This window comes from Eucyclogobius newberryi, unplaced genomic scaffold, assembly GCF_026437365.1.
Source record: "Eucyclogobius newberryi isolate DKJ021-1_F unplaced genomic scaffold, fEucNew1.0.hap1 SCAF_7, whole genome shotgun sequence".
NCBI lineage: Eukaryota > Metazoa > Chordata > Actinopteri > Gobiiformes > Gobiidae > Eucyclogobius > Eucyclogobius newberryi.
In genome coordinates, this window is record NW_027316389.1 from 27,564,539 (window position 1) to 27,590,078 (window position 25,540).

The following is a 25,540-nucleotide window of genomic DNA, read 5'->3' on the forward strand; positions in this document are numbered from 1 at the left end:
TTCAGGTCACAAAATGCCAGCAATAGTTAAAACTGAACTGAAATGTTTTTTCTTTGTGAGGGAAGATTATAAAGTGGTTAATAACTAAACTCAAGGTAACCATTTGACCTTTGCCCTTCAGCCCCTCCTGGCTCTCTGGGTGTGGTCACGCCCCTCTCCAACAGTCCGCCCCTTTTATTTATAAAGTATTCCCATGTGTTTGCGGATGCATCACTGATATTCAGTGTGTTTATGGAACAGAAAGATGCTTCTTACACTTGTGTTTGCAGCGCTTCTGTTCTTGGTCTTTCTCTACAGTTTCCCCTACTTTTTGCATGAGTTTAACTTCATTTACAACAGACTGTGGATAAGGCGCCGTCTTGCAAAATGCATGAAGACAAATTATTGCATTATTGACCGCTTTTTGGACGTGGTCAAAATGCAACCGAACAAGCCTTTTGTCTATTTCCAAGATGAATGTTTCACTTATGGAGAAGCGGAAGAGCTCAGTAACAAAACCGCTCGCGTTTTTCTGCAAAGCGGTCTGAAAAAAGGTGACGTGGTGGCGCTATTTTCCCAAAACAGCGCAATGTTCCTGTGGCTGTGGCTCGGGCTGGCGAAGATCGGCTGCGTCGGAGCTTTTCTCAACTTTAACATCAGATCCAAGTCACTTCTGCACTGTTTTCAAGTGAGCGGAGCCAAAGTGCTGGTGGCTGCTAAAGGTACTTCCTGTTTACGCCATGACGTCACGCACAGAACCGCACGCGCCCTGATCATCTGCAACACTCGGCAATTTAAAGGTGGTATGGACGATTTTTTTCAGCATTTTTTTTTAATCATATTTCCTCGTGTCGTGGATAAATCATTAGTCCTGCCACGTATCAATCATAAAACGCACCTACCGCTCACCTGCAGCCGCGTCAGGCTCGTCCCCACGTTTCCGCGTGCCTAAGCGCATGGATCTATCATAATATAGTTCCCTCAGTGTACGGGGCAAAATGAAGACGGAGAAAGACAGTTCGAGCTGACGCAGAAGTGGACAGAAATCTACGGGAGACAAGCGATGCGATGCGCTCCGTTGCGCTAATAAACAAACGCATGTCTGTGTTGTATCGGTCCACACGGGGGAGTGCGCATGCGCACTTCCGCCTGCGTTCCCAAATCGCCGAAAAATCGTCCATACCGCCTTTAAGTTACTCTGTGGATTTTTAGAGTTGAATTGATAAGTTGTGAATTTTAAAATATCTTATCCATGATCATTTTCTCTTTCATATTTGTCTGTGTCACATTAGTTTGTCCTTATTAAACCTATTTGTCCCAGCATAGACTGTTAACATGACTGTTCTATCATTCTCCTGAAATCAGACAATGATCTGTATGTGAACATAGTGAGTGTGAAGTAAGAGAAGCTTGCCAATATTTAGTAATTAGTAGTATTTACTAAATATGTTTTCTTTGTGGCACGGCTGGCCTTTATATGCTTTTAATGTATCTATCATTCTCTCTTTTGAAAGTACCAGCTTATTAAATCTCCGTCCTTCTAAATACACAAACTTCTAATAATACTGTACATCTCCCCAAATACTTTTCAGTCTAACTTTGTAATTTCTTGAACCACCACCTGGTACTTCTAGTTGAGTAATGGATTATTATTTTGAAGTCACAGTTGCCAGCTCCGTCTTGAGTAAGAGTTTTGTCCTTTTAGTCCTTATGTTTGCCTATCTTTCTCTTTGACAACATGAAGTCACTGAAGTCCAATTAATAGTCTACTAACCGATGTCAGTGGCATTGGTTTGTTATTTCCATCATCATGTTGAGGAGGAGGGAGAGAGGGAGGGAGGGAGAGAGAGGAGGGGGAGAGGTAGAACGTTGGAGAGAGAGGGAGAAGGGGATAGACGTGCATATACTGCTCCGTGTTGGTTCAGCCTTGTTTCCATCATAATGTTTTGCCTCATCAGTGTCAGTGATGATAGATTCATAGCTCCTCCTTTGCCTCGTCAGAGTTGGAGGCTGCAGTGGAGGAGGTGCTGCCCAGTCTGCAGAAGCAGCAGGTCTCTGTGCTCCTCCTGTCTGATACATGCAGCTCTTCAGGTGTGGAGAGCTTCACCCAAAAGATGGACCAGGCCAGCTCTGCTCCCCTCCCCCCGAATATGAGGTCTGATTTAACTCTGACCAGTCCAGCAGTTTACATCTACACCTCAGGCACCACAGGTAAGTTATGTTACCACCCGCAGTGCTGGGGCAGGGGGCAGGAACACAAAACCAAAGTGGAAAATGGTAAAATAACAGGTAAAAGGTAAATGTATGGCGAACCTGCATTATGTATATATGTATTATTATGCCTCACACAAAAGGTGTCTTATTGTGAAAGGGTGAAGGAAGTAGTAGAGGGGTGAGGGTATTTAAATGGATTCTTGTTGCACAGGTGTGGGTGATTTTGATGGAAGCAAATAAAGAAGAGACACAAACGTACCTTTGGTCTGATTATTTGAACTTCTACATTGGTGACCCTGACGTTGGAATTATGTCAGTTGGGAGCTCTTCCGCGGCCGCTGTCCCGTCTGCGACAGCTATTTTTGCGGCTACTATTAAGCTCCCGGAGTTTTGGCAACACGACCCAGAGCCCTGGTTCCATCATGTTGAGGCGCAGTTCCAGTTACGAGGCATCACTGCTGATGACACGAAGTATTTTCACGTTGTTTCGGTGTTGGATTCTGCCACTACTCGCAGGCTGATGGGACTGCTCCGTGCCCCGCCGCATGGCAACAAGTATGAGGCGCTGAAGACGCAGTTACTACGTTTGTACAGCTGTCTGACATGGAGCGAGCCGATCGCCTGCTGTCGATGTCAGGTTTAGGTGACAGTAAACCTTCAGAACTCATGGAGAACATGTTGGCCTTGCTGGGACCCGGTGATGCATCTTTTCTATTCAGCCACCTGTTCCTGCGCCAGCTCCCGCCTCCCGTGCGCACCGCCCTGGCCTCCTCGGAGCTCGTGAACAGTGAGGATTACCGGGGTTTGGCGGAAGAAGCAGATAAACTCTGGCTGGCGTCCCGTCACTACTCCGCCGTGCACGCGCTGCTGCCAGGTGAGCCGATGGACCCGGGTGCTGTGGACGTCGCGGCGTTCACGGAGCGTCAGCGGAGGGAGCGCCCGCTGTGGTTCTATCATCGGCGTTTTGGAGTGAAAGCCCGGCGCTGCATTCCGCCGTGCTCCTTTCAGCAGCAGGGAAACGAGAGAGCCGGTGCACACTAGCAGCTTCGTGCATCGGCGCATCAGACAAGCTGCTTTTCGTTGAGGACGGCATGTCAGGAAGACGTTTCCTGGTGGATTCAGGGGCGCAGCGCAGCATCGTTCCCGCCTCCTCTGCTGACACTTTGGGACCTGGACAAGGGCCTTCGTTGGATGCGGCCAACGGGACCTCACCTTCGGCACCAGGTTAATTTCTGTTTGTTTTAATGGACATGTGTTCAGCTGGGACTTCGTAGTTGCTTCTGTCACAGTTCCCATTATTGGTGCAGATTTTTTGTGTGCTTATAGACTTTTGGTGGATGTTGCTAATAGGTGTCTGATTGACGCTGTATCATTTAGTTCTTATCCATGTACGCTTGGGGAGGCTGGACCGCTCCTCGCTAACATGCTAGCAGCAGAGGATACATACCAGCGACTTTTAGCAGAGTTTCCTGCTCTAACTGTCCCTACATTTTCTGCTGCTGTAGCTAAACATGGGGTGGAGCATTATATTACCACAGAGGGCCCGCCGGTTTTTGCTCGGGCACGCCGTTTGGATGTGGCTAAGCTCGTAATAGCCAAAAAGGAGTTTGCGAATATGGAGCGGCTCGGCATTGTGCGCCGCTCTAACAGCCCCTGGGCCTCCCCTTTGCACATGGTTCCTAAGTCCGACGGTGGGTGGCGACCATGTGGGGATTTTCGACGCCTCAACAACGCCACCACTAACGACAGACACCCAGTCCCGCACATTCAGGATTTTTCTGTGCATTTGGCGGGTGCTGTTGTTTTTTCAAAAGTCAATCTGGTGAGAGGTTATCACCAGGTCCCAGTTCATCCTCAAGAGGTGCCCAAGACAGCGGTGATTACTCCGTTTGGATTATTTGAGTTTCTGAGGATGCCGTTCGGACTGAAAGGTGCTGCACAGACGTTTCAGCGGCTTATGGACTCTGTGTTACGTGAAATGCCTTTTCTGTTTGTCTATCTTGACGACATTTTAGTAGCCAGTCCCACAGCGGAGGTGCACAGGTCACACTTCCGCCTGCTGTTTGAGCGCCTTACTGAACATGGATTGATTGTGAACCCGGCGAAATGTCAGTTTGGATTATGGGAGATTGAATTTCTGGGCCACCGTGTGACGCCTCATGGGGCTGTTCCACTGCCTACTAAAACGGAAACTATTTCAGCCTTTCCGTGTCCCCGTTCAGTGAAACCCCTGCAGGAGTTTTTGGGTATGGTAAACTTTTATAACCGCTTTATTCCGCTGGCTGCCCACATAATGCACCCTTTGTACGAAGCACTCAGGGGCAAGAAGGGTAATCAGGAGATAGAGTGGACCCCAGAGAGGTTGCAGGCTTTTGACAGAGCTAAGACTGCACTGGCTGACGCCACCTTGTTGGCCCATCCCGACCCAGCAGCACCCCTCGCCCTGACTACAGATGCATCGGATTATGCTGTAGGACCGGTTTGTGAACAGTGGGTTAATGGAGCCTGGCAGCCCCTGGCCTTCTTCAGCAAGAAGCTGCGTGACTCTGAGAGGAAGTACAGTACGTTTGACAGAGAGCTCCTGGCACTTTTTCTAGCCACCCGACATTTTAGGTTCCTTTTGGAAGGTCGGGGCTTTACTGTGTTTGTGGATCACAAGCCCCTAACATTTGCCATGGCCAAGGTTTCTGAACCGTGGTCAGCGCGTCAACAGCGGCAGCTTTCCGCTATTTCGGAATTTACCACGGACATCCAACACTTGCCCGGGAAAGATAATTTTGTGGCCGACTGTCTCTCTCGAGCTCGGATTGGGGCTGTACATTTGGGGGTGGACTATGCAGCTATGGCAGCAGATCAGCTTACGGACGCAGAAATTAAAACGTTGCGTACAGCTACGGAGTGTAGTTTGACTTTGGATGATGTTACTTTTCACGACAGTGGTGCAACCCTTCTCTGCGATGTGTCTACAGGCAAACCGCGGCCTTTGGTTCTGTCAGCTGGCGTCAACGGATTTTTGATGCTGTTCATTCCTTGTCTCACCCCGGGGTTAAGGCCTCCATGAAACTGGTGGGGGCAAAGTTTGTGTGGCCTGGCCTCCGTAAGGATGTTAAGACTTGGGCCACTACATGTGTTGCCTGCCAGCGCGCTAAGGTGCAACGCCACACCAAAGCTCCACTGGGCCCTTTCCTGATTACTGACGGGCGCTTTGAACATGTCCATGTGGATTTGGTTGGTCCTTTTCTTCCTTCCAGGGGATTTACACACATTGACTATGGTAGACCGGACTACTCGTTGGCCTGAAGCAGTTCCTCTGTCGTCTACTACTTCAGCTGAGGTGGCACGGGCATTCATTTTTTCCTGGGTCGCGCGTTTTGGGGTTCCCTTGGACATGACTTCAGATAGGGGCCCGCAGTTTACTTCCGGGCTGTGGAATGCTGTGGCTGGTAGTTTGGGGGTTAAACTCCACCGGACAACTGCATATCATCCACAGGCTAATGGGCTGTGTGAACGTTTTCACCGCACTTTGAAAGCTGCTCTTCGCGCCTCGCTTGTGGACAGTAGTTGGGTGGACAGGCTGCCCTGGGTCCTGTTGGGCCTGCGTTCGGCCCCCAAAGACGACCTCAATTCCTCTTCTGCGGAGTTGGTTCTCGGACAGACTTTAAGGGTCCCGGGGGAATTTCTTCCGGGCTCTTCGGGGGTAGGCCCTAGCGTGGCTAGCCGGGCAGGTTATCACAGGGAAGCTCAGGTTTTTGCTCCTGTTCCTGCTCATCATTGTCTCCCTCTGTCGTATGTGCCGCAGGACCTGATGTCGGCAAGGTATGTTTTCATCCGCCATGATGCACATCGTTTGCCACTACAGCCACCATACGACGGCCCCTTTCGCGTTCTGGAAGCTGGGCCTAAGGCCTTCCTGGTGGAGCGGGGAACTTGTCACGAGCGGGTTTCGGTGGATCGTTTAAAACCGGCCCATGTACTTAAGGACTATGATGTGCAGTTGGCACTCCCTGCTCGCCGTGGCCGCTCCCCTGCTCGCCGTGGCCGCCCCCCTGCTCGCCCTGGCCGCCCCCCTGCCACAGTCATTACCAGGGATAGTGGGCATAGGCCAGTCTCACCCTCAGTTGTGGTCAGGTGCAGTGGTAGGGGTAGGATTATTACTGTTCCTAAGCGTTACTGTTGACTTTTGTTTATGTTTTGTTATTTTGTGTGTTCAGGGGGGACCTGTATGGCGAACCTGCATTATGTATATATGTATTATTATGCCTCACACACAAAAGGTGTCTTATTGTGAAAGGGTGAAGGAAGTAGTAGAGGGCTGAGGGTATTTAAATGGATTCTTGTTGCACAGGTGTGGGTGATTTTGATGGAAGCAAATAAAGAAGAGACACAAACGTACCTTTTGGTCTGATTATTTGAACTTCTACAAATGGACAGAAACACATATCAGAAAAGTTAAGCATCTCTAAAACTGTAACTTATTTGTCTTTGAAAAGTGGCTACGTGACATTTTAGAATTCTACATGTATCACTCAAAGTCTTAATTAAAAAAAAAGTACACAGATGTGGGCGGGGATAGTAGGTGTAGGTGAAAACAGGATTTTTTCAATCCCTCCAGCCTCAGACAGGAATCAATCAAAATACAACACTGAGTAACTACTTCACACTGTATTATTGTTGTGGACAGGTCTCCCCAAAGCAGCCGTGCTCAGTCATGCCAAAATGTACCTCATGTCTCTTGTTCACATCACGATGGGACGCACCGCTGATGAAGTACTTTACATCAGTCTGCCCCTGTATCACAGCGCTGCATTTATCGGTGTACTTGGAGCTATTGAGCTGGGTCAGTACTGTGCCACTCTCTTTATCATCTATGTCCATTCCATAAAACAAGTACATTCCACTCCTTTAACATTTGAAAACCCTGCACATCATTATAATTCAGTTGTGTTTGTAGGCAGTACAGTGGCCATAAGAAACAAATTTTCAGTCTCAAATTTCTGGCCCGACTGCCGAAAGTACAAAGCCACTGCCATCGTGTACATCGGAGAGACTCTGCGCTACCTCTGCAACTCGCCACAGGTACAAGTCTGTGGATGAAGCGTTCACAAGTCGACAGTAATAACATGTTTATTCCCTTAAAAGAGTCTCAGCGATCGGAGTCACAGCATCAGACGTGCGTACGGGAACGGCACCAGGCCCGACGTGTGGAGGGAGTTTTTAAAGAGGTTCGGGGACATCAGGGTCACAGAGTTTTACGGAGCGACTGAGGGGATCTGCAGTTTCATTAACAACGGTGGGAAGATCGGAGCAGTCGGACGGGAGTCGTTGTACTATAAGGTCCTTTTTAAACTCTTCATCTCATTTCAAAGGTGCTTTGTGTTACTTTCTGTTGGTGAGTCCTCTGCTTGTCCCCATCTTATTGCTTTGCTTGGATTGTTCCACATCATGGCATTATCTAGCTTGAAGTTTAGTTTTAAGATACGAAAAGATAAGATAAGATCCTTTATTGTCCACACATGGGGAAATTTCAGTGTTACAACGCAGTAGATACAGAGGGAAAGGACAAATAACTTATAGAAGAACTCTTATAAACAAAACAAAAAACTCTTATTAACAAAACTCCTCTCATATCTTAATAGGGAATGGAGGAAAAAAATTAAATTAAATAGTAATAAAATAAAGTAAATAATAATAAAGTAAAGTAAAAATAGCTAGCATAAGACTAAATAATACTATTACTAATGGTAAGTAAACACTCTTATTTACATCAGTTATATGCACCTGAATATGGCCTTAATTACTTGTGAGTATGACAGTAATTGCACATGGTTAAGTCAGTATTGCACATGAATATGACGGTATTGCACATGATTAAGTCAGTCAAGTATTGCACGTGTTTGTTATATTGTATATATATATATATATATATATATATATATATATATATATATATATATATATATATATATATATTTATATATATATTTATATATATATATATATATATTTATATATATTTATATATATATATATATTTATATATATATATATATATATATATATTTTTATATATATATATATATATATATATATATATATTTATATATATATATATATATATATATATATATATATTTATATATATATATATATATATATATATATATATATATAGTGTGTGAAATATGATATGAAAACCCAATTTTTAAAGCCCCAGTACATCACTTTGAGTCAGAAAAACATGTGTCCTTACTGTGAGTGGCCTTACATTTCCACAAACCTGACGAAGGAGCCTACATCGTATGGTTTCCATGGAAATATTGCTCCTTTGGTACAGTATGACATAAAACGTATCTATGTTCTATGTGATCTAGAATGTGCAGAATAATAGTTTCAACTTTCTGTGGAAACATTCAGGTCATGTGCCACCTCCAGAAAGTTACACATGGTGCTTTAAGTAGCAAGGTTTAAAAACAAATAGCAGTTATTATTGTTTTTTAATTATTATTATTTAATAATCATTATTATCATTATTATTAGACAGTTTCACTACTTTCTGAAATATTGCTTTTTTCATGCATTTACTTTTACTCATTGCTCAATCATTTTAAGAATGTAGTAGTAGTACAATTCAATCAATCACTCACTAGACTGTAAATTGACTTAAATGTAACACTTGTGTACATAGTAAACCTATTATATATATATATATATATATATATATATATATATATATATATATATATATATACATATACATATTTTCCTTCAGTGCATGTCCTATTTGATTCTATATATCTTGATTTTATTATTGTTAATCTTTGTATGTTGCACCAAAGCAAGTTCATATGTGTTAGTGTGTAGTAGTGGTAGTGGTAGTGGTGGTAGTGGTGGTGGTAGTGGTAGTGGTGGTAGTGGTGGTGGTAGTGGTAGTGGTGGTGGTGGTAGTAGTAGTGGTGGTGGTGGTGGTGGTGGTGGTAGTAGTAGTGTAATTATGTCATACTAAAAACATGCTTGTGCTACATTTGCAGTGGATGAATCCTTATGCTTTTATCAAGTACGATGTGGAGAGAGCAGAGCTGGTCCGAGACTCATCTGGATTCTGTGTGGAGGTGGCCAAAGGTCTGTAGTAAATACTGTCTTAATATTACAAATACAATGCTCATTTTAATTACATACTTTACTTGAATGTAATACAATGGCAGAATGCAGCCAACAGAGGTCAGTAGTCTTCTTGTGCTGGTCCCAAGCCTGACTGGCTAAATATAGAGGCCTGCATTAGGAAGGGCATCCGGTGTAAACACAAATCAACATGTATCAATACAAATACCAGTGGAGCTAAAAATAAAAGTAGTAGTTTTATTCTGTTTTAATACCTACAAATACACACTCTCCTTTCCCAATGAATTTAAATGTCTAAATTAATTATTTTTCTTTGTTTATTCAGTTCATATTTGTCAAATACATCAATATGTGGAGGGCCCTGCAGAGTGGAAATGACATAGTTTTACACGTATTCCACTGGTGTCGCTCGTAACATGCAAACAAAGTACAGTTGCTGTCTGTGTGTGAGTGTGGAAGTCTCTATACAGCCATTGTCCTCGGCCCACTGCGCAGTCCAGAGCTCGGCCCCAGCACACTCGGGTATCAGACTCTGCACACTGTTTTTCAGATTCCAATCAATGCAATACTGTCTCAACTATTTCATAAATGTATAATCCATCCATTGAAGATCAATAACTTGTTTTGTGCCTGTTACAAGCCCTGATGAAAAATGTGGTGTGAAATGTATTACTATTAATTTACAAGTATGCTTCAGATGCCCTTCCTTAAAGCACTTAGAAATGACTTAGAAAATGCCTGTGTGGCTCTTCAGTGCATGGAAATAACATTCAGAACACAGCAATATAGACTTATAGGCCACATTGTCAATAGTAATATTAAATGTTTAAACCTAATATTGCGTTTGCCTTGTTTGTGTACTTAATTTTGGGCAACTTTTAGACCCTGACAGTTAATGCCAGTTTGTTTTTTAGGGGAGCCCGGTCTGCTAGTGTGCAAACTAACTCCTCGGACTGTTTTCTCTGGATATGTGGGAGATCTGAAACAAACCGAATCCAAGCGGCTTCATGACGTTTTCAAAAAGGGAGACCAGTATTTCAACTCTGGAGACATGCTCTGGGTGGACAATGAGGGGTTTGTCTACTTCCACGATCGAGTCGGACATACTTTCAGGTTGGTTTGTGTATTTGTTTGTAAAATACTTAAATAGAATTGACTTTCTAAGTGATTTTTAGATGGAAAGGAGAAAATGTGGCAACTACAGAAGTAGCAGACAGCATGTCTATGACCGACTGTATACAAGAGGCCAATGTGTACGGAGTCTCAGTGCCCGGTAAGTTGTATTATTAAAGTTAAAAGTAGTATATATGGCCCATAATGTTGTTGCATTGAATAAATCATTATCGCGTTTTGATGGATTTAGTCAAATGTTGTTATCGTTATATAGTATTTATAGCATTTTATAGTGAGTGTGTATTGATCACTGTGTCTGGCACGAGCAATTTTGTATCGGTTGCGGTTTTGGTGTCGTTTCAGGTCCAGAAGTGCTCAGGCTTTTCTAAAATGGCCCATTATTACTTAAATAGCAGTGTGTGAAGAGTATAGTAAGTGACTGGTACTGTTTAGGTAAGATTAAATGACAAAAATACAACAATTATGGCACAAAACATACCAAAACCTTCACGGCACAAACCGCCCATCGTATGTGTCCCGTTTGGTCTGTCAAATAGTTTTTTTTTCTTCTGTTTTTCTTTTGCTAATTACTGTCAGTTCAGTCCTTGATTTTTTCAGGATGGCCTTATTATTTCCTGCTGCCAGAAGTATGTTCCAAACATATCCATTTATTGTGTCCATGGCAGGAGTTTTAAAGCCCAAATACATAGTTCTGAAGTAGAATGCAGTGCTTTGATAAGCTCAGACCAATATTTTGGGACGATAGGACAGTCCCAAAACACGTGATAATGGAGGAGGAGCACTGAGGCCAAGTTTAATTCTGATGGAGACTTTGGTCCACGTTCACGCTTTTTGCCCAAATATGACCTAGATTTGATTTGTTACATGACCGTTTGAATCTGATTTTTTATGTTCTGATTCGAAGCTCATCTTTTGCAGTCTGAAGTCTTGCTGAAGTGCAAAAGGTGCCACACTTTTTTAAATAGGAAAAGTTGGGATTAAAATGCCACTAGACAACAACAGCAAAGTTAGAAAGAGCAAAAAACAACAACAATTGGTTTTGTAAAATGTGACAAAGATAAAATATCAACTTAAGACAAAACATGATGACTACAGGCTTGACAAATAGTGCTTCCACATGACATATATAATATCTTCTACACATCAGACACTCAGAGCTGTTCAGGACAGACATGAAAACTGATTTGAGCCACATGTTATTTGTAACGTGAACTGCCTCTTCCAAAATAATCTGATGTGGTAAAAATCTGGATTGAGCGTCACGATCTGCACCATGAACGTGGCCGTGGCCTTAGTCCTGCTTTGTCCATGTTTAGTTCTTCTGGGTTTAGTCCTAGTTTAGTCCCATTTTGAATGCTGTGTTTCTGCAAGTGTGAATGTAGATATGTTTAGTTATACTTGAAGTTGTAGTACACTTGATTTAAACATTTTAATTCTCAACTGCGTAACCTCGACCGTCTTCTTTTCACGGTCACATTTATGTTGCGGATTTGGGTCAAAAAATACAATGTTTAACCACAGGCTCTGCGTGAACTTTGGCCCAGATATGAGGAAACTTTCCACGTTAATATTCTGGTCCTACACTCTGAAAGGATTACATGGCTTTATAACGGACTAATCCTATTTTCTGTGTTTATTTGATAAGAATTCACATACCAGTCATAACATGTTTATAATGAGCATTACTATGACCTTCTTTTTAATTAACATTTGAAGTATTTAAGTTAGTAGAATCGAGTGAAATGTATTGGCGTTGTATAATTTGCATGCGAGTTAATTTAATCTCATCAGAAACTACTCTAAATAGAATTGTCCACCTCAGTTACTGTTGTATTCCTACTTCATTGTTTCAGGTCATGAGGGCAGAGCTGGGATGGCTGCTATAGTTCTAAGAGAGGGTGTGACCTTTGACTCCACAGCAGTGTTTAAAGTGGTGCTAAACCTGCTTCCAGCCTACGCCAGGCCGCTTTTCATACGCGTTCAGGTCTGACATTTGATATTATTAATCCCAGTTTATCCGAGTCTTGAATTATTTCTTGTGTTTTTTTTCAGGAGAGCTTGGATGTGACCGGCACGTTCAAACATCAGAAGAGGAAGTTAACCGAAGACGGATTCAACCCAAGTCAAATCTCGGATCCTTTGTATTTTTTGGACTTAAAAGAAAAAGATTACGTCCCGCTGACACTCAATGTTTATGACTCTGTTGTAAAAGGAACGATAAAGGTTTGACACTTTTGAATGATCGACCAGCTCACGGTGTAAATGCTTATGGAAAGTGCCTTTACTCTACTGTGCAAATGTAAAGTACTCGTTTACCACACTCAAGAGAAGAACACCCCAACTCTTAAGAACTGCAATATAATAAGTAACACGTTGTTGAAAATTATGCAAGACTTTTTTTAATTCAAGCTTTTAACACTAAATATGTGATTTATCAACTGCATTTTACTTCAAATAACGTCTAATACTGTATAATACTATCTCACATGATGATTTATGGTTATGTGGCAGTAGGCCCTCATAACCCCTGACAGCCTATGGCCTGTGACCTGGGCCTTTAAAAGGAGGCTTCCTCACCTGCGCTGGCCCTTCTCGCCTCTGACGTCACCCTCCACCTGGGAGCAGTGCAAGCGGCACGAGGACCGGAGCATTCGCTCTGATCGCCCCAAAAACACCCCAAAGTTTAGGCTTAAAGCCAGCGATCACACCAGCGTGTTAACCAGGTTGGTTTGCGCATCGTGCGCTCACCAAACCCTGCTCAAACCTTGTATGACTCGTGCCGCACGCTCCCCAGGTTTAACGCCCCGTGCGTGACGTCACGTGCAGGCTTTGTGCGCCGGGATTCCTCCCAGCCACGGCGCGCATAGTGCACAGATTTGAGCACCGGATTGGTAACCCCGCGGGTCTCTCCTCCGACCCCAAACCCAGAACTTCCCTCCAAATGCCCTTGGTGGGTTTGGGCACGTTCGCACCGGCCCCTTTCTACATTGACAGACTGTAACATATCAACGTTTGAAATATGTCGGTGTAATCCCTCATTCGTCCAGGCGTGTTCCATAGTAGAAAAAGCTTCAGTTGTAGTCATCTGGACTCAGTTTGAAAAATTAGACGTTTCGACTCTCATCCAAGAGTCATTGTCAATAACAGAATTTAGGTCGAGAACTCCGATATTAATACTGTTCTGTGGTAAGACCCACCCATTGGGCGGAGCCCTCCTGAAGTAGAAAGAGTTGTTGGTTTCAACAGAAACTCCCCCCTTGTATCTACCGAGCTAGCCTATTCAGAATCTTAATGGGCTGTTAAAACCTCAAGTTTGGAGTTTTCGAGTGTCGGCTCTGGCCCCCAGCTGGACTGTGGGACTGTACCGGGTCCCAGGCCTGCTGCTAAGGACCAGCGCCACCTCCTGGTAGGGTCATTGGGCTAAGTGCCTTAAGGGACAATCTGGGCTGCTGTTTATTTTACTTTTGTTATTTCTGTGAATTGTTTAAATGTGTCTACTGTTTTAGAGGTGTGAATGTGTGAATGAGAGTAGTAGTAGTAGTTTTATTATTAAAAATACAAATGTTTTAATTATTCTGTTTTTAAATTTAATAAATTGTGAACTTTGTTTCCTATATCTGAGTCTCCTGGTCCACTCAAAGAATTTGCGCTTGCCTTACTTGTGTATGTGTCCCTGGCACCAATCCAGGGTGGCGTTGTTGGAAACTAATACAGTCAATAATTATTCATTTAACCCATAAATTGGAATTCATGTGGAAGACATCCACCTAAACATCATAGCCCTATCGTAGCCACGACAGTTACATGTACGTGTTTTTATAAATGTCCCACTTTTTCCTCGGTGCTAAATGACCATTTATCAGTAAACCTTGGGTGAAATGTCATTATTTTGAAATAGCTTGGAGGATCGGCGTTGCCCAAATACATCTTTTATAAAGTAGAATTGAAATATAAGCCCATATTATAGTCTATATTAAACTGATCTTACCTTCTCTACCACAGTGTCTCACCACATGTGTACAGTTGGGTCTTGTTAGGAGTCCAAAGTGATTGATGTCTGTCCCAGCTGCCACAATAATGACACAGCCGTTCTCTTTAGGGGCCCCCCATGTGTAGACTTGACTTGCCTATTACTGCAACTCTAGTAATGAACAAGGTAAATCATGTTACAATTGGATTTTGTTGCCCCGAGTCTATTCTCTTCATTTTAATCTTCACAAGACTATGTTGTATTTCATTGTTCCAATAAAACACTGTGACCCACAATGAACAACACAGGCTGACATTTTGATCTTTCTGTGACTGAATAACACGTATTGGGTTCATGTTACTGTAGGACAAACGCTTTATCACATTTACGCACTGCACTCGTCCATTCAACTTTGTTCTAATGATGAAACACCGAGCACAAACTGCATTGCGCAATATGTTTGGTGTGAGTTCAAAAAGCAGCTCGACTTTCCTTTCTGTGAGGAAATCCTTGCACCTCCATGAACTCAGACATCGCCGCGCCTCCCGCTCACACTGCGCCATTCCCCGCGTTTGTACAAGAGTTTGTGAACATCTTTAGTGATTGCGATTTGCGGCTTTTGCGCACTCAAGGATCACACCGCAAACCTTTCAACCGCAATCGCGCGCGTCAAACGAGTATTTGTGTATTAGGTGTTTCAATTGCGTCGCTTTGGCGCAGTTGCTGTTGCTTTGCGCTCAAACGTGAGGTAAGGGCCCGTTCCTCACGCGGATAAATAGGTGGAGGAGGTGGTGCAGGAGGAGGAGGAGAGGAAACGTCATATCTGGCATTCATAAACATTCCCGAGTGAGTGAAGGGCTCCGAGGGGCCACACTCCAGGCGCCGCCCAGAGTCCCGCAGTGAACTTTGTCACAGATTGCGCCAGTTACTTTCCTCCAGCGCAGACTCCGCGGCACACGGGCTCGACACCGCGCGGGTCACAACATGTACATGTGGCTCACGGCGCTGGCCGGACTGGCCATTCTGTCTCTGTCCTTTCTCAAGTCGCACTTCGGCCCGTACTTCAGAGCGGACTGCGCCTACATGTGGAGGAGCGTGCGGCTGGGCGTGCGGATCGCCAAGTACAAGAAGTGCAAACCCTTCTACAGTTTGTTGGACCGCTTTTTAGATGGAGCCAAAGTGCATCCGGACAAGGTGTTCGTGCACTTCGAGGGGCGCCAGCACACGTACGAGGAGGTGGATAAACAGAGCAACAAAGTGGCCCGGGCGCTGCGGGCGGAGGCGGGACTCCGAGAGGGCGAAACTGTGGCGATGTTTCTGCCCAATGAGCCCGCGTTTATGTGGATGTTCCTGGGCCTGGCCAAGCTGGGCTGCCCCGCGGCGCTGCTGAACTTCAACATCAGGTCCAAGTCTCTGCTGCACTGCTTCTCCTGCTGCGGGGCCAAAGTGCTCGTCACCGCGCCAGGTAAACGTTGACCTTTGACCCGTGACCCCATGAAGGAAGGGGCCACATCTGATAACATTAAGATTAAGTTTTGATTGAGTCATTTTGGTGGCTCGATGCTCTTCAACATCAAAGTGTTTGTCTATCTAGAGATAATCTGATTTCCCCATCACGTCCAGTGAAAGAAAACATCACAGCTTTATTATTATTCATATCTGCCAGAAACATGGAAAATATGAAAGGAATATGGTCAAACTTCACTCATGGACTTCTTTACTGAAACAGTGGCACTTGTAATTATAAATGTAGAAGTGATGTTAATAATAATAATAATAATAATAATAATAATGTAATACTAATTGTAGGTATTAAATATTAGTGTTGCAGTAAAAGTACATGTTGCAATGTTGAAGTGACTCATACTTTAGTAAACAACCCTGTACTTTATTTTTCTCAGGAAACAGGCCTACATTGTTGTATTCTTTCGCTTCCTCTTCTTTGTATCTCCAGTTTTGTACATTTTTACAAGTATTTATTCTTCCATGTCATGCAGTCTTATCTGTTGTTTGCCTGATTGTGAGCCCACGTTCCCTCCTCTCACTGTTGCATACATGTCGGGCTCTTGTTCCATGTGCTTGGCAGCCCATGGTAGTCAGGCCACACGTGGAGGATTGTGCAACTCCATCCCTCCCACCCTTCCTCCCTCCTTCTCTGGAACTCACTATTGCACTTGTTTGTTTCTTCAGAGCTCCAGTCGGCTGTGGAGGAGGTGCTGCCCACTCTGACGGAGCAGGGCATCTCTGTCTTCATCCTGGCGGACAGCTGCAGCGTCCCGGGCATCAGCGCTCTGTCCCACAAGATCAAAAAGGCATCGGACGAGCCGCTGTCCACTGAGCTGAGAGCCAATGTGACCATCAGGAGCACGGCGCTGTACATCTACACATCTGGCACTACAGGTGAGGGGACTAAGGGACGACCTCTGCCCCGTGCGCTGTGTGAGTGTGAGGTTCAAGTACAGTGAAGCGCTTTGAGTGTTTTAAAACGTGGAAATAGTGCAAGGGCCAGGAACATCCTTCTAAAAGATCAGATCAATTGGATCAATATTTTTGGACTGATCTGTATCCCCTACATCCCGTCGCTCCCATGAATCTGTAGAGGTTAAAAGTGATGGACGGGTCTGGCTGTAAGCAGCATGTGAACAGAGCACTAAACTACAAGGACAGAAAGCGTGGGTGATGTGTAAAGGGAGGAGGAGCCGCTGGTTTTGACAGTGAGAAGCGTTTGCCAACATGTTTACCTAGGTCAGATTTGGGAAATACTCAGTACAGAGTCAGTACAGAACAGTCTGCTCCATTTGTTGTCCTCTGTAAGATCGACGTTATTGACTTCTTATCAAATCAGCCACTTTTTCCCCACCGGGGTAACAAGTCTTGTGTACCGTTTATATGTAAAACACGACTGGAGTTTTCATTTGATCCACATGAGGGTAGAAGGATGTCCAACATACATTTGTTTGCCAAACTTGTGGCCAGTCAAATAACCCAATACTTTAACAATACGACATCCTCTGATAAAAAACAAAGTCACTGTTATGATCCCGGTGGCAAAAAACCCAAACGCAGTCCGGATAAAGGCAAAGTAGAGTTTATTTAACAAAGATTCAAAATTCCAAAAAGTCAAAACAGACGAACACACCCAGAACCAAGGGCCTAAAGCCTAAATAATGAAGCTGTATCAAAGCCTAAAGAATAAAGCCTAAAGAATGAAGCTGTATCAAAGCCTAAAGAATAAAGCCTAAAGAATGAAGCTGTATCAAAGAAGGAGAGGAAGATGAAGAAGAGTCAGCCCTGGAATAAAGCCGATAAACAGAGTCTCAGCAGAGCGGATACTAACAGTCAAGCCCTTTGTGCATTACTTAAACACATTCAAACAGTAATGCAGTAATTAAGCATTACACTTCTTCACCTCTAAGTGTTCTCTAACGGCCGTCCTCCTCCTCAGGTTTGCCTAAAGCAGCGGTCGTGACCCATGAGCGTGTGTGGGCAGCATGTTTCATCCAGGCCGTGGTCGGAGTCACCACAGACGACATCTTCTACATCAACCTGCCCCTGTACCACAGCGCGGGCTTCCTCATCGGGATGGCAGGGGGCATCGAGAGGGGTAACGGCAGCATTATTTTACATCAATGTCTATAGCAGGGCTTCATTTGTTCTCCCAGTATGGCAACACTTTTAATTTGTAGGAGTTAAAAGGAAACGGGACATTATTTATGTGGAGGCCTGAGGCAGTTCTGAACAAATAGCTGATTTGCCCTGTTCTCCCAGTCTGTCACACCAGTCAGAATTCCTCTAGTAACTGAACTAACTGCAGTACTGATTCGAAAGCTAAGCTAAACTGGTCTACAGCACATATTATAGTTGTATTATAATTTGTGCTGGTGTAAGAGCTCTTCATGTTCTTGGATTGTACATAGCAGCCACTACACGTTATTCAAACTTATTGTGGGCATTTATAACTTGAAGGAGATTACAATATGATTCAAACTTTATGAACGAACAAGTAATAAAGTCATTGTTCAGGTCTGACTATGGTGTTAAGGAGGAAGTTTTCCGCCTCTCAATTTTGGGACGACTGTCGGAAGTACAACGTGACTGTGATGCAGTACATCGGAGAGACACTGCGCTACCTCTGCAACACTCCCCAGGTAAAAGCACAAGTTTGATTCTTGTAATGTGGGCCGGGGGACGCTCCTACTTCCTGTTTTATTATATCAAACTTCTTTGGCAGAAAGACGGTGACAAGCAGCACAGAGTAAAGTTGGCCATTGGGAACGGCGTCAGGACAGATATTTGGAACGAGTTTTTGAATCGCTTTGGAGACATTCAGATTCGAGAGCTGTACGGAGCCACTGAGGGGAACATAGGATTTATCAACTACACTAATAAGATTGGAGCTGTGGGAAGAATCAACTTTCTGCATAAGGTAAGAGCTGTAGGGGCTTGATTGGACAGTAAATGAGGTCTTTTAGATGCATTTTACATACATTTTCCTCCCAACCCACGGAAGAAAATTGCTAAAATATAAACATGGTCATAAATGTGTTTTGAAATAAAAAAATATGTTTTGTTCTGGTTTTAGTTTTTCTTCCCTCACACTTTAATCAAGTTTGATGTTGAGAAAGAGGAGCCGGTCCGTAACTCGGAGGGGCTTTGCATCGAGGCCTCTCGAGGTGAGGACCACACCATAACGTGCCACTTTTTGAAGCCATTGTAACAAAATCATTATTTTAAGGAGACACTACAAACTGCTTTATTTGTTTTTTATATTTGAATTTATTTATTCCCTCAGCATTAGCTTTCGCCTGAAAAATAACAACATTGTCTAATCTACACCTAAATATGTTTTATTTCATTTAATCCACTTGAACCCTTAGATTTATAGTGACTTCTATGAGTTTTTGCAAAAGTTTCAGATTAACATCTCTAAATTCAAGATTTTTTTCCCCCCATTTACCTGTGGTATTTTTTTATTTATGCAGTCAAGTCAAGACATCTGCAAAAAGATGTTTGTAATGTGAAGCGGCAGATTCACTCTTTCACTCTATTAACTCTTTCTTTCCCTGATTATATTTATACGCTGGATACAGGCTGTAAAATAAAATAATGATGTATATTTTTGTTCACTTTTGGCTAATGCAACTCCAATTGTACTCTCACATCCATTGTTTGTGATTGTCAGGTGAGACTGGGCTGTTGGTTGGAAAGGTCACCCAGAGGTCACCGTTTGTGGGTTACGCTGCCAACAAAACTCAGACCGAGAAGAAGAGGCTGCGGGACGTCATGAAGAAAGGCGACCTGTACTTTAACACCGGTGACCTGCTGCTAATCGACTCGGAGAAATTTGTCTACTTTATGGATCGAGTGGGAGACACTTTCAGGCAAGCGCTGTTGTTTTTTGAGGGTACATGCTGCTCCTATTGAAACTAATGACAGCATTTTCCATATTATAATATTATAAGTCGCACATTTTTACAAAGTTTTGGCCGGGGTGTTGAAAATACGGTCATTAATTAAGTGATGTTATAATAATAATTACTTTTCAGATGGAAAGGTGAAAACGTTGCTACTTCCGAGGTCGGCGACATTCTGACAACAGCAAACAGCATTTTAGAAGCAAATGTTTATGGTGTTAAAGTTGAAGGTAAAGGATTTGTTTTATATCACCACAAAATAATACTGTAATATTAAGAATGAGCTGTTGATGTTATTCACTTGTTATTGATGTCATTTTTCACTACTATCAACCGACTTAAACTATTTTAGTACCGAAAGACGGGGACAACAGTATAGTATGTGCAATACTATACAACTAAAACTTGCACCTCAACTCCAAATATTTCAGGTCACGAGGGTCGGATCGGGATGGCAGCGTTGACCCTGAAAGAAGACGAGGATTTCGACTGCTCGGACGCCTACAAACAAGTGGTGACCTTCCTCCCGGCCTACGCACGCCCTCGGTTCATCCGGATTCAGGTACATCACTCCACTTTCACTCAATATTTGGGATCTAACAAATGCACCATCATGAAATATTAAAAAGAGAGAGAAATGCAGACAAACAGAAGAAAACGCAAATTTTGTTACTGCAGTCATAGTAAACACTGATTTCACTGAGTTTTTTCAATAATACTGTTGTTTTATACTAGTTCTGATATAGATTAAGACCAAACTAAAGTATTGATGAGTGTATCTTCGTCAGCCTAGTTTGAATATTGATAAGTATTTGGATTATGAGTTTATGGATTATTATGGCCCTTTCTAAAAAACAACAACTTTATTCTCTATTAAAATACATTAAAACTGTTTAATTACTAAGGATTTAAAATGGTATTGTTTTGTTGTCTAGCCATCTCTGGAAGTGACTGGGACGTTCAAGATGAAGAAAGTGAAGTTAGTGGAGGAAGGATTTAACCCCGCAAACATCTCAGACCCGCTTTACTTTTTGGATATGGACAAAAAGACATACATTCCTCTGACTGAAGAGATTTACAACGCCATATTGACCCGGCAAATTAAGCTTTAAAACTACATTTATTTTTAACGGTTCAACAACTCACTAAACTCAGGACGGACTTTGAAATTGACTAATGGCATTTTATGTAATTTGTATATTCCATGGTTGATAATGAGTGTGTTTACATGTACTGGGCAGTTTGACTAACAATGAATATAGTATAATTTGTTTTGTTTTTACTGTAAATTAGTTTTATTTGGAGGATGGAAAAAGCAACTGAACCCCGTTTAAAATGTATTTGTTGATCTGTGATAAGCTGAGACTGTATTGAAGTATCGGTTAAAATGTGTTTGAACTTTTATCTTATACTTGTTATTCTGGGAAAACAGAACAGTAGCAATGTAGCCAACGTCTAAGATGTGCAACCATGCTAAGCTAAATACCTCAAGCTGTAATGTTTAAAAAGATGTTTGGTTAATAGCTAGATAAATAAATGAAAGATTTTATGATAGAAAAGGACCATGGAATAATTTCTGATGATCAGTTTTTGGCTTTAAAATGTTCCATATTAAGCTGCTTCTTCTCACGCTTGTGGTAACAAAGATAATATTTAGAGCAGTTTTAAAATGTTTTCAAGCTGTTCATAAATGCAGCCAAATTCCTATCCCACGTGAGTTCTTTTAGCCGTCCGGGTGTGTCCAAAAGAGTTCAAGACATATTGAAAAGTAACATTCAAACCAAATCTTACTTTAAAAATGAATTTATTTATTAATACAGTGGTATACTTAGAAATGTGTCGCAAAGGGAGGAAAAATAACCAAACCTTGAACGGAAGAAACGTTAAAATAAATAAAAAATAATGTCAGCCACACAGTAAAATGAATGGACTAGTGACAGGTTGAAGCGGTGTTGTCATATCAAAAGAAAAGTCGTACTGATGTGCCATAATAAATTGTCTATTAGTACAAAAATACATTTCAGGGCACACAATACAGCATCCAGTATCACAAATAAACAAAAGGGACCACTCTTCAAGCAGACCCTCTCAAGTACATCTTTTAAAATCATTTAAACCAAGCACTTCTCTAGTTTGTAAATAAGAATAAAAAGTTGTCTGACCGTTAAAAATGCCTCAAGTAGTGTGTGGTATAGTGGGTGTAGGTAGAAAAGGTTTTTTATCTGGTTTATTACTGCTTAAGTCAGTTCCAAGGCTCAGGGTATAACCAGAATACAAACATAACCAATGTAACCGCGTAGACCTCTTTTTTAAACTAAGATTTTCTCTTTTATACAAAATAACAAAGATGTACAAAAGTTCATTTACAGAGAACCAAGGCCATATGCTAGCAATATGTACAGCCACAATTTAAACATCTTCTAACGTTTTGAATTTCCTCAGACTTCATATGCATAGCAGTAAAAGAAAGCATACCTTTTCAACAGCCTCAGTTATTCTCGAGTGTGCTAATTCCAAGTTCACTGCTTTAGGAGAAAAATGCAACAGACAACTTTTTCTTCCAGGTTTGATGAGGTTGAACTCATGGATCCGATGTTTGAACGATTCACTGAAAAGTTAATATGCAGATAAGGCATCACTGCTTGCAGTGTACGATGGGGTTTTCATGTTGAACTTAGTAGTCGCAGGTTTTTGGACCTGAGTCATAGCACATGCATAGATCTCTAGACAGCAGGAGTTTGTAAAATCAAGTCAGTATATTTATCTACGGTAAAACGTTGCTACAAAACATCAGTGTTAAACAGAGAGCCCTGTCTCTGGTCCTAATACTTAACCTTCATGTGGTATTTTTTTAAAAGATGCCTACGTCTTCTTCATCACTCAGGCTCAGCATTTCTCCAGTCTTCAGAGATCCTTCAGGAGTGAAACGCATGACCATCTCGCTCACAAATGCAAGTTTAGCATATAACAACTACCATTTGTGAATGACATTTTCTTTTTTTTTTACAGTACGCAAAAACAAGTTTCCAAAAATCTCCATTTCTCACTGCTCTGTCCGTTTACAAAATTTTCTAAAAATGTCAAAATGAGTTCATTCAGTCTGTGGCACTGGTCATGCATTTCCAACTTCAGTCCCATTGTTTAAATAACTTGTTTTTTAATCTTTATTTTTTGCAAGCCTTCAAAGCACCGGAGGAAAGTATTTATGAAAAGGACCTAAATGTGAGGACTCCACCGACTCCTTGTGCGGAGCCTTTTTCTTTTTTCATACAGGGCACAGTAAACATGTGAATATCGAGTTCGTACTTCATTGAGCTTTATGCCTCCCTCATGTAGAGAAAGGGCAGAGCGGGGCAGACACAGCGCCTCCCGTCTTTCACATTCAGTAACAGGCCAGCTGTCGCCCTCTTCAGAAGTGGTCAATGAGCACAGACACACAGTTTGCACCCACCAGGTAGTTGGGGTCTCCAGGGAGAGATTTGTTCTGCCATGTTTTGGGATCACCTGGAGAAGAGACAGACAATACGTAACATTAGCTGCTGGGAACTTCTCCAATTTCTGAAATGAATGAAACCCACAATTCCACCACAATATATGGACAATATGACTCGCACAATAGTTTTCAGGCTGATTAAAGCTTAACCTAATCCTAGTGATAAGCAAGTGATCGTTAGCCCTTATGCTCCAGTTTTTAGACATTTTGCATACTGTGACATTTTTGTTCATGGCTACAGAGTGGAAAACGCAACAACAAGATAGGGAAAAGTATTTTATATTTTCTTTGAATTAAGTACTTGGTGCGGTACATTTTTTCAGACTTAAATTCTGAAATCTTTTGTAAAAATCAGGGGCACTGAACCGGAGGAGTAAACCCAAATGTGCAAACACAATTATAAACCAATAATGTTTGGAGCTTAATAGCAATGATTACACAACTAAAGAGGCGGGGTGTGATGAAGAAAACCTTTGAGCGCATTTATGGCCAAACTTTTTTCACAGAGGGCTGCATTTTGAAACTTATATGGAGCAGGGGCCCACAAACAACCCGACAATGAAGTGGACCATTCGAAATGTTGCATTTGACATCGTTTTGATGCGACTCCACACCTTTAATAAGACTTGGAACATTCATATTAGGTTAATATAACAAACATATTTGATTTGTTGTCGGAGGGCCGCATTTGGTCCCCGGGCCACCGTCAGGGCCACCAGTTCAGGGACATGGCACTCCTTTTGTAGCAGAATATGTGACTATAAAGTTTCTCTCGTCTCGAGAGGAACTTGTTTTTCAAGATGTTGTTTTGTGAATATTTCCCTCACATTCTCCTGGGTTACAATAGCGAGTTGCTTCTTTTAAACCACTTCATTTGTTATTAAATCAAAATGATGCATGCGGAATCCATACCATGAAGAAAGAAGGCCTCAATGGTGTTATATAAATGACTCCCTAAAACCATGAGAGAAACAATAGTAACTAAAAGGAAATGAAGGGAATGTGGAAACAGGTGATTGAAATAAAGTGACCCAGTGCTTCCCACAGCATTCTACTGCGACTACGGTGGCACAGACGCTCCTTATATTGCCAATAATACTCTTAAGCAGTCCTTTTGTAACTGTATAGGTACTTCTTGATATTTGTTGTACTGTATTTGCTGTTATTTATTTTTCAGCTTGATTCTACAACATGAAGGAGAACATTTTCAACTATGATAAATGATGGGGGCCACAATAGTCTCCTCGATAAATAGGAAAACACTGGTCACTAATCACAGCACAAGCCACAGGCCCGAAGGACAGAGAGAGGACAGCGTACCCGACGAGGAGTCGGAGGATTTTAGAGCAAAAGACCAACCATCAGGGGTCATAGACGCACAGTGAGGTAAGCGCAGCTCCACCGGCTTCAGGAACTTCAGTCCATGTGGGCCGCACATCACCAGCGGACTTAGCAGCGTTTCTCCTACGTGGACACACACAGGTTTCACTTACTTAAAAAGATCAGAGTTTATCTCAGGTCAATGCAATGTTCACCAATAGTGCTGTGAGATATATCCCCATGAAATCATAATTCAATGGCCTCGATTAGCTTTTTGCAAAAACTGCAGTTATTCAAGTAACATAAGGTTCTATATATCCGGTCTTATTATGTAAACATAGGGTCAACTCTGTAGTTTGACCTCTGCAAACATGTTCTGAAGTTAAACAGTTCATATTTGCGTCTGTTCTCAAATGTTATTTCTTCTGCTCATTGAAGTGTACGTCTACAGCAGAACATTTGTTGCCCTATACACAAATACTTGAAAACACGATACACTCCTCCTTGAGCCACTGTGTCCTCGTGTAAGGGACTGACCTTTCTCCTTGTCCAGCGGGGGCAGGATGCTGTTGTCCCGGCACACCTTGAAGTAGATCTCCTGCTCCACGCTCTCGGGGATGGCTCCTTGTGGGATAATGATGCTGACGCCGGTCTCGATAGAGCTCAGGACGCCTCCGTTACTGTTGAAAATGCCCCGCGCTGTCGCCACCACCGTGTGCCCCTCGTCCTCATCGTCATCGTCCAGTGCATTCGGGCTGTGGAGGAGCAGAGGAGTCTAATGTGAGGACACTAGAGCAGAGCCTGAGGGAGAAGGACAAGACTGAGCTGCTTCAGTCAATTTATTCAAAGCAAGACGCTTAAAATGCACATGATGGTACTTGCGTTGAAGCTTGCGTA

At 42.7% G+C, this 25,540-nt stretch overlaps 3 protein-coding genes across 13 annotated transcripts in view; 2 read left to right on the top strand and 1 right to left on the bottom strand.

The window, feature by feature from the left end:
- Positions 1-217: 217 nt before the first annotated feature.
- Positions 218-12,685, top strand: LOC140348564 (long-chain fatty acid transport protein 2-like). Its single transcript, XM_072434518.1, has 10 exons — positions 218-701; positions 1,981-2,190; positions 6,875-7,030; positions 7,145-7,269; positions 7,333-7,527; positions 9,222-9,312; positions 10,227-10,425; positions 10,488-10,585; positions 12,300-12,430; positions 12,499-12,685. Exons 1-10 carry the CDS (start codon positions 245-247, stop codon positions 12,673-12,675), a joined length of 1,839 nt encoding a protein of 612 aa, XP_072290619.1. The 5' UTR covers positions 218-244; the 3' UTR covers positions 12,676-12,685.
- A 2,700-nt stretch (positions 12,686-15,385) lies between these two features.
- LOC140348563 (long-chain fatty acid transport protein 2) lies at positions 15,386-21,402 on the top strand. The gene is made up of 10 exons (XM_072434517.1): positions 15,386-15,881; positions 16,607-16,816; positions 17,862-18,020; positions 18,440-18,564; positions 18,648-18,842; positions 18,999-19,089; positions 19,599-19,790; positions 19,956-20,060; positions 20,262-20,392; positions 20,766-21,402. Exons 1-10 carry the CDS (start codon positions 15,401-15,403, stop codon positions 20,940-20,942), a joined length of 1,866 nt encoding a protein of 621 aa, XP_072290618.1. The 5' UTR covers positions 15,386-15,400; the 3' UTR covers positions 20,943-21,402.
- A 215-nt stretch (positions 21,403-21,617) lies between these two features.
- tjp1b (tight junction protein 1b) overlaps positions 21,618-25,540 on the bottom strand; it is a 70,664-nt gene continuing 66,741 nt past the window's right edge. For 7 of the 11 annotated variants that reach the window (XM_072434506.1, XM_072434509.1, XM_072434505.1 and 4 more), the window contains 3 exons: positions 25,181-25,398; positions 24,644-24,787; positions 21,618-23,334 (listed from right to left, as the gene is read on the bottom strand). In XM_072434506.1, coding sequence (XP_072290607.1) covers positions 23,240-23,334; positions 24,644-24,787; positions 25,181-25,398 — 457 coding nt within the window. In that variant the 3' untranslated portion in view covers positions 21,618-23,239. The remainder of the gene's footprint in view (positions 23,335-24,643; positions 24,788-25,180; positions 25,399-25,540) is intronic. The other 4 variants (XM_072434516.1, XM_072434508.1, XM_072434510.1 and 1 more) reach the window with 2 other exon arrangements.

Coding starts and splice junctions, on each gene's coding strand:
- LOC140348564 (XM_072434518.1), top strand. CDS start 245: ATGCTTCTTACACTTGTGTTTGCAGCGCTTCTGTTCTTGGTCTTTCTC. Junction 9,313..10,226: donor CTGTGTGGAGGTGGCCAAAG/GTCTGTAGTAAA, acceptor TTTGTTTTTTAG/GGGAGCCCGGTCTGCTAGTG. Junction 10,426..10,487: donor CGAGTCGGACATACTTTCAG/GTTGGTTTGTGT, acceptor AGTGATTTTTAG/ATGGAAAGGAGAAAATGTGG.
- LOC140348563 (XM_072434517.1), top strand. CDS start 15,401: ATGTACATGTGGCTCACGGCGCTGGCCGGACTGGCCATTCTGTCTCTG. Junction 15,882..16,606: donor AGTGCTCGTCACCGCGCCAG/GTAAACGTTGAC, acceptor TTGTTTCTTCAG/AGCTCCAGTCGGCTGTGGAG. Junction 19,791..19,955: donor TATGGATCGAGTGGGAGACA/CTTTCAGGCAAG, acceptor AATAATAATTAC/TTTTCAGATGGAAAGGTGAA.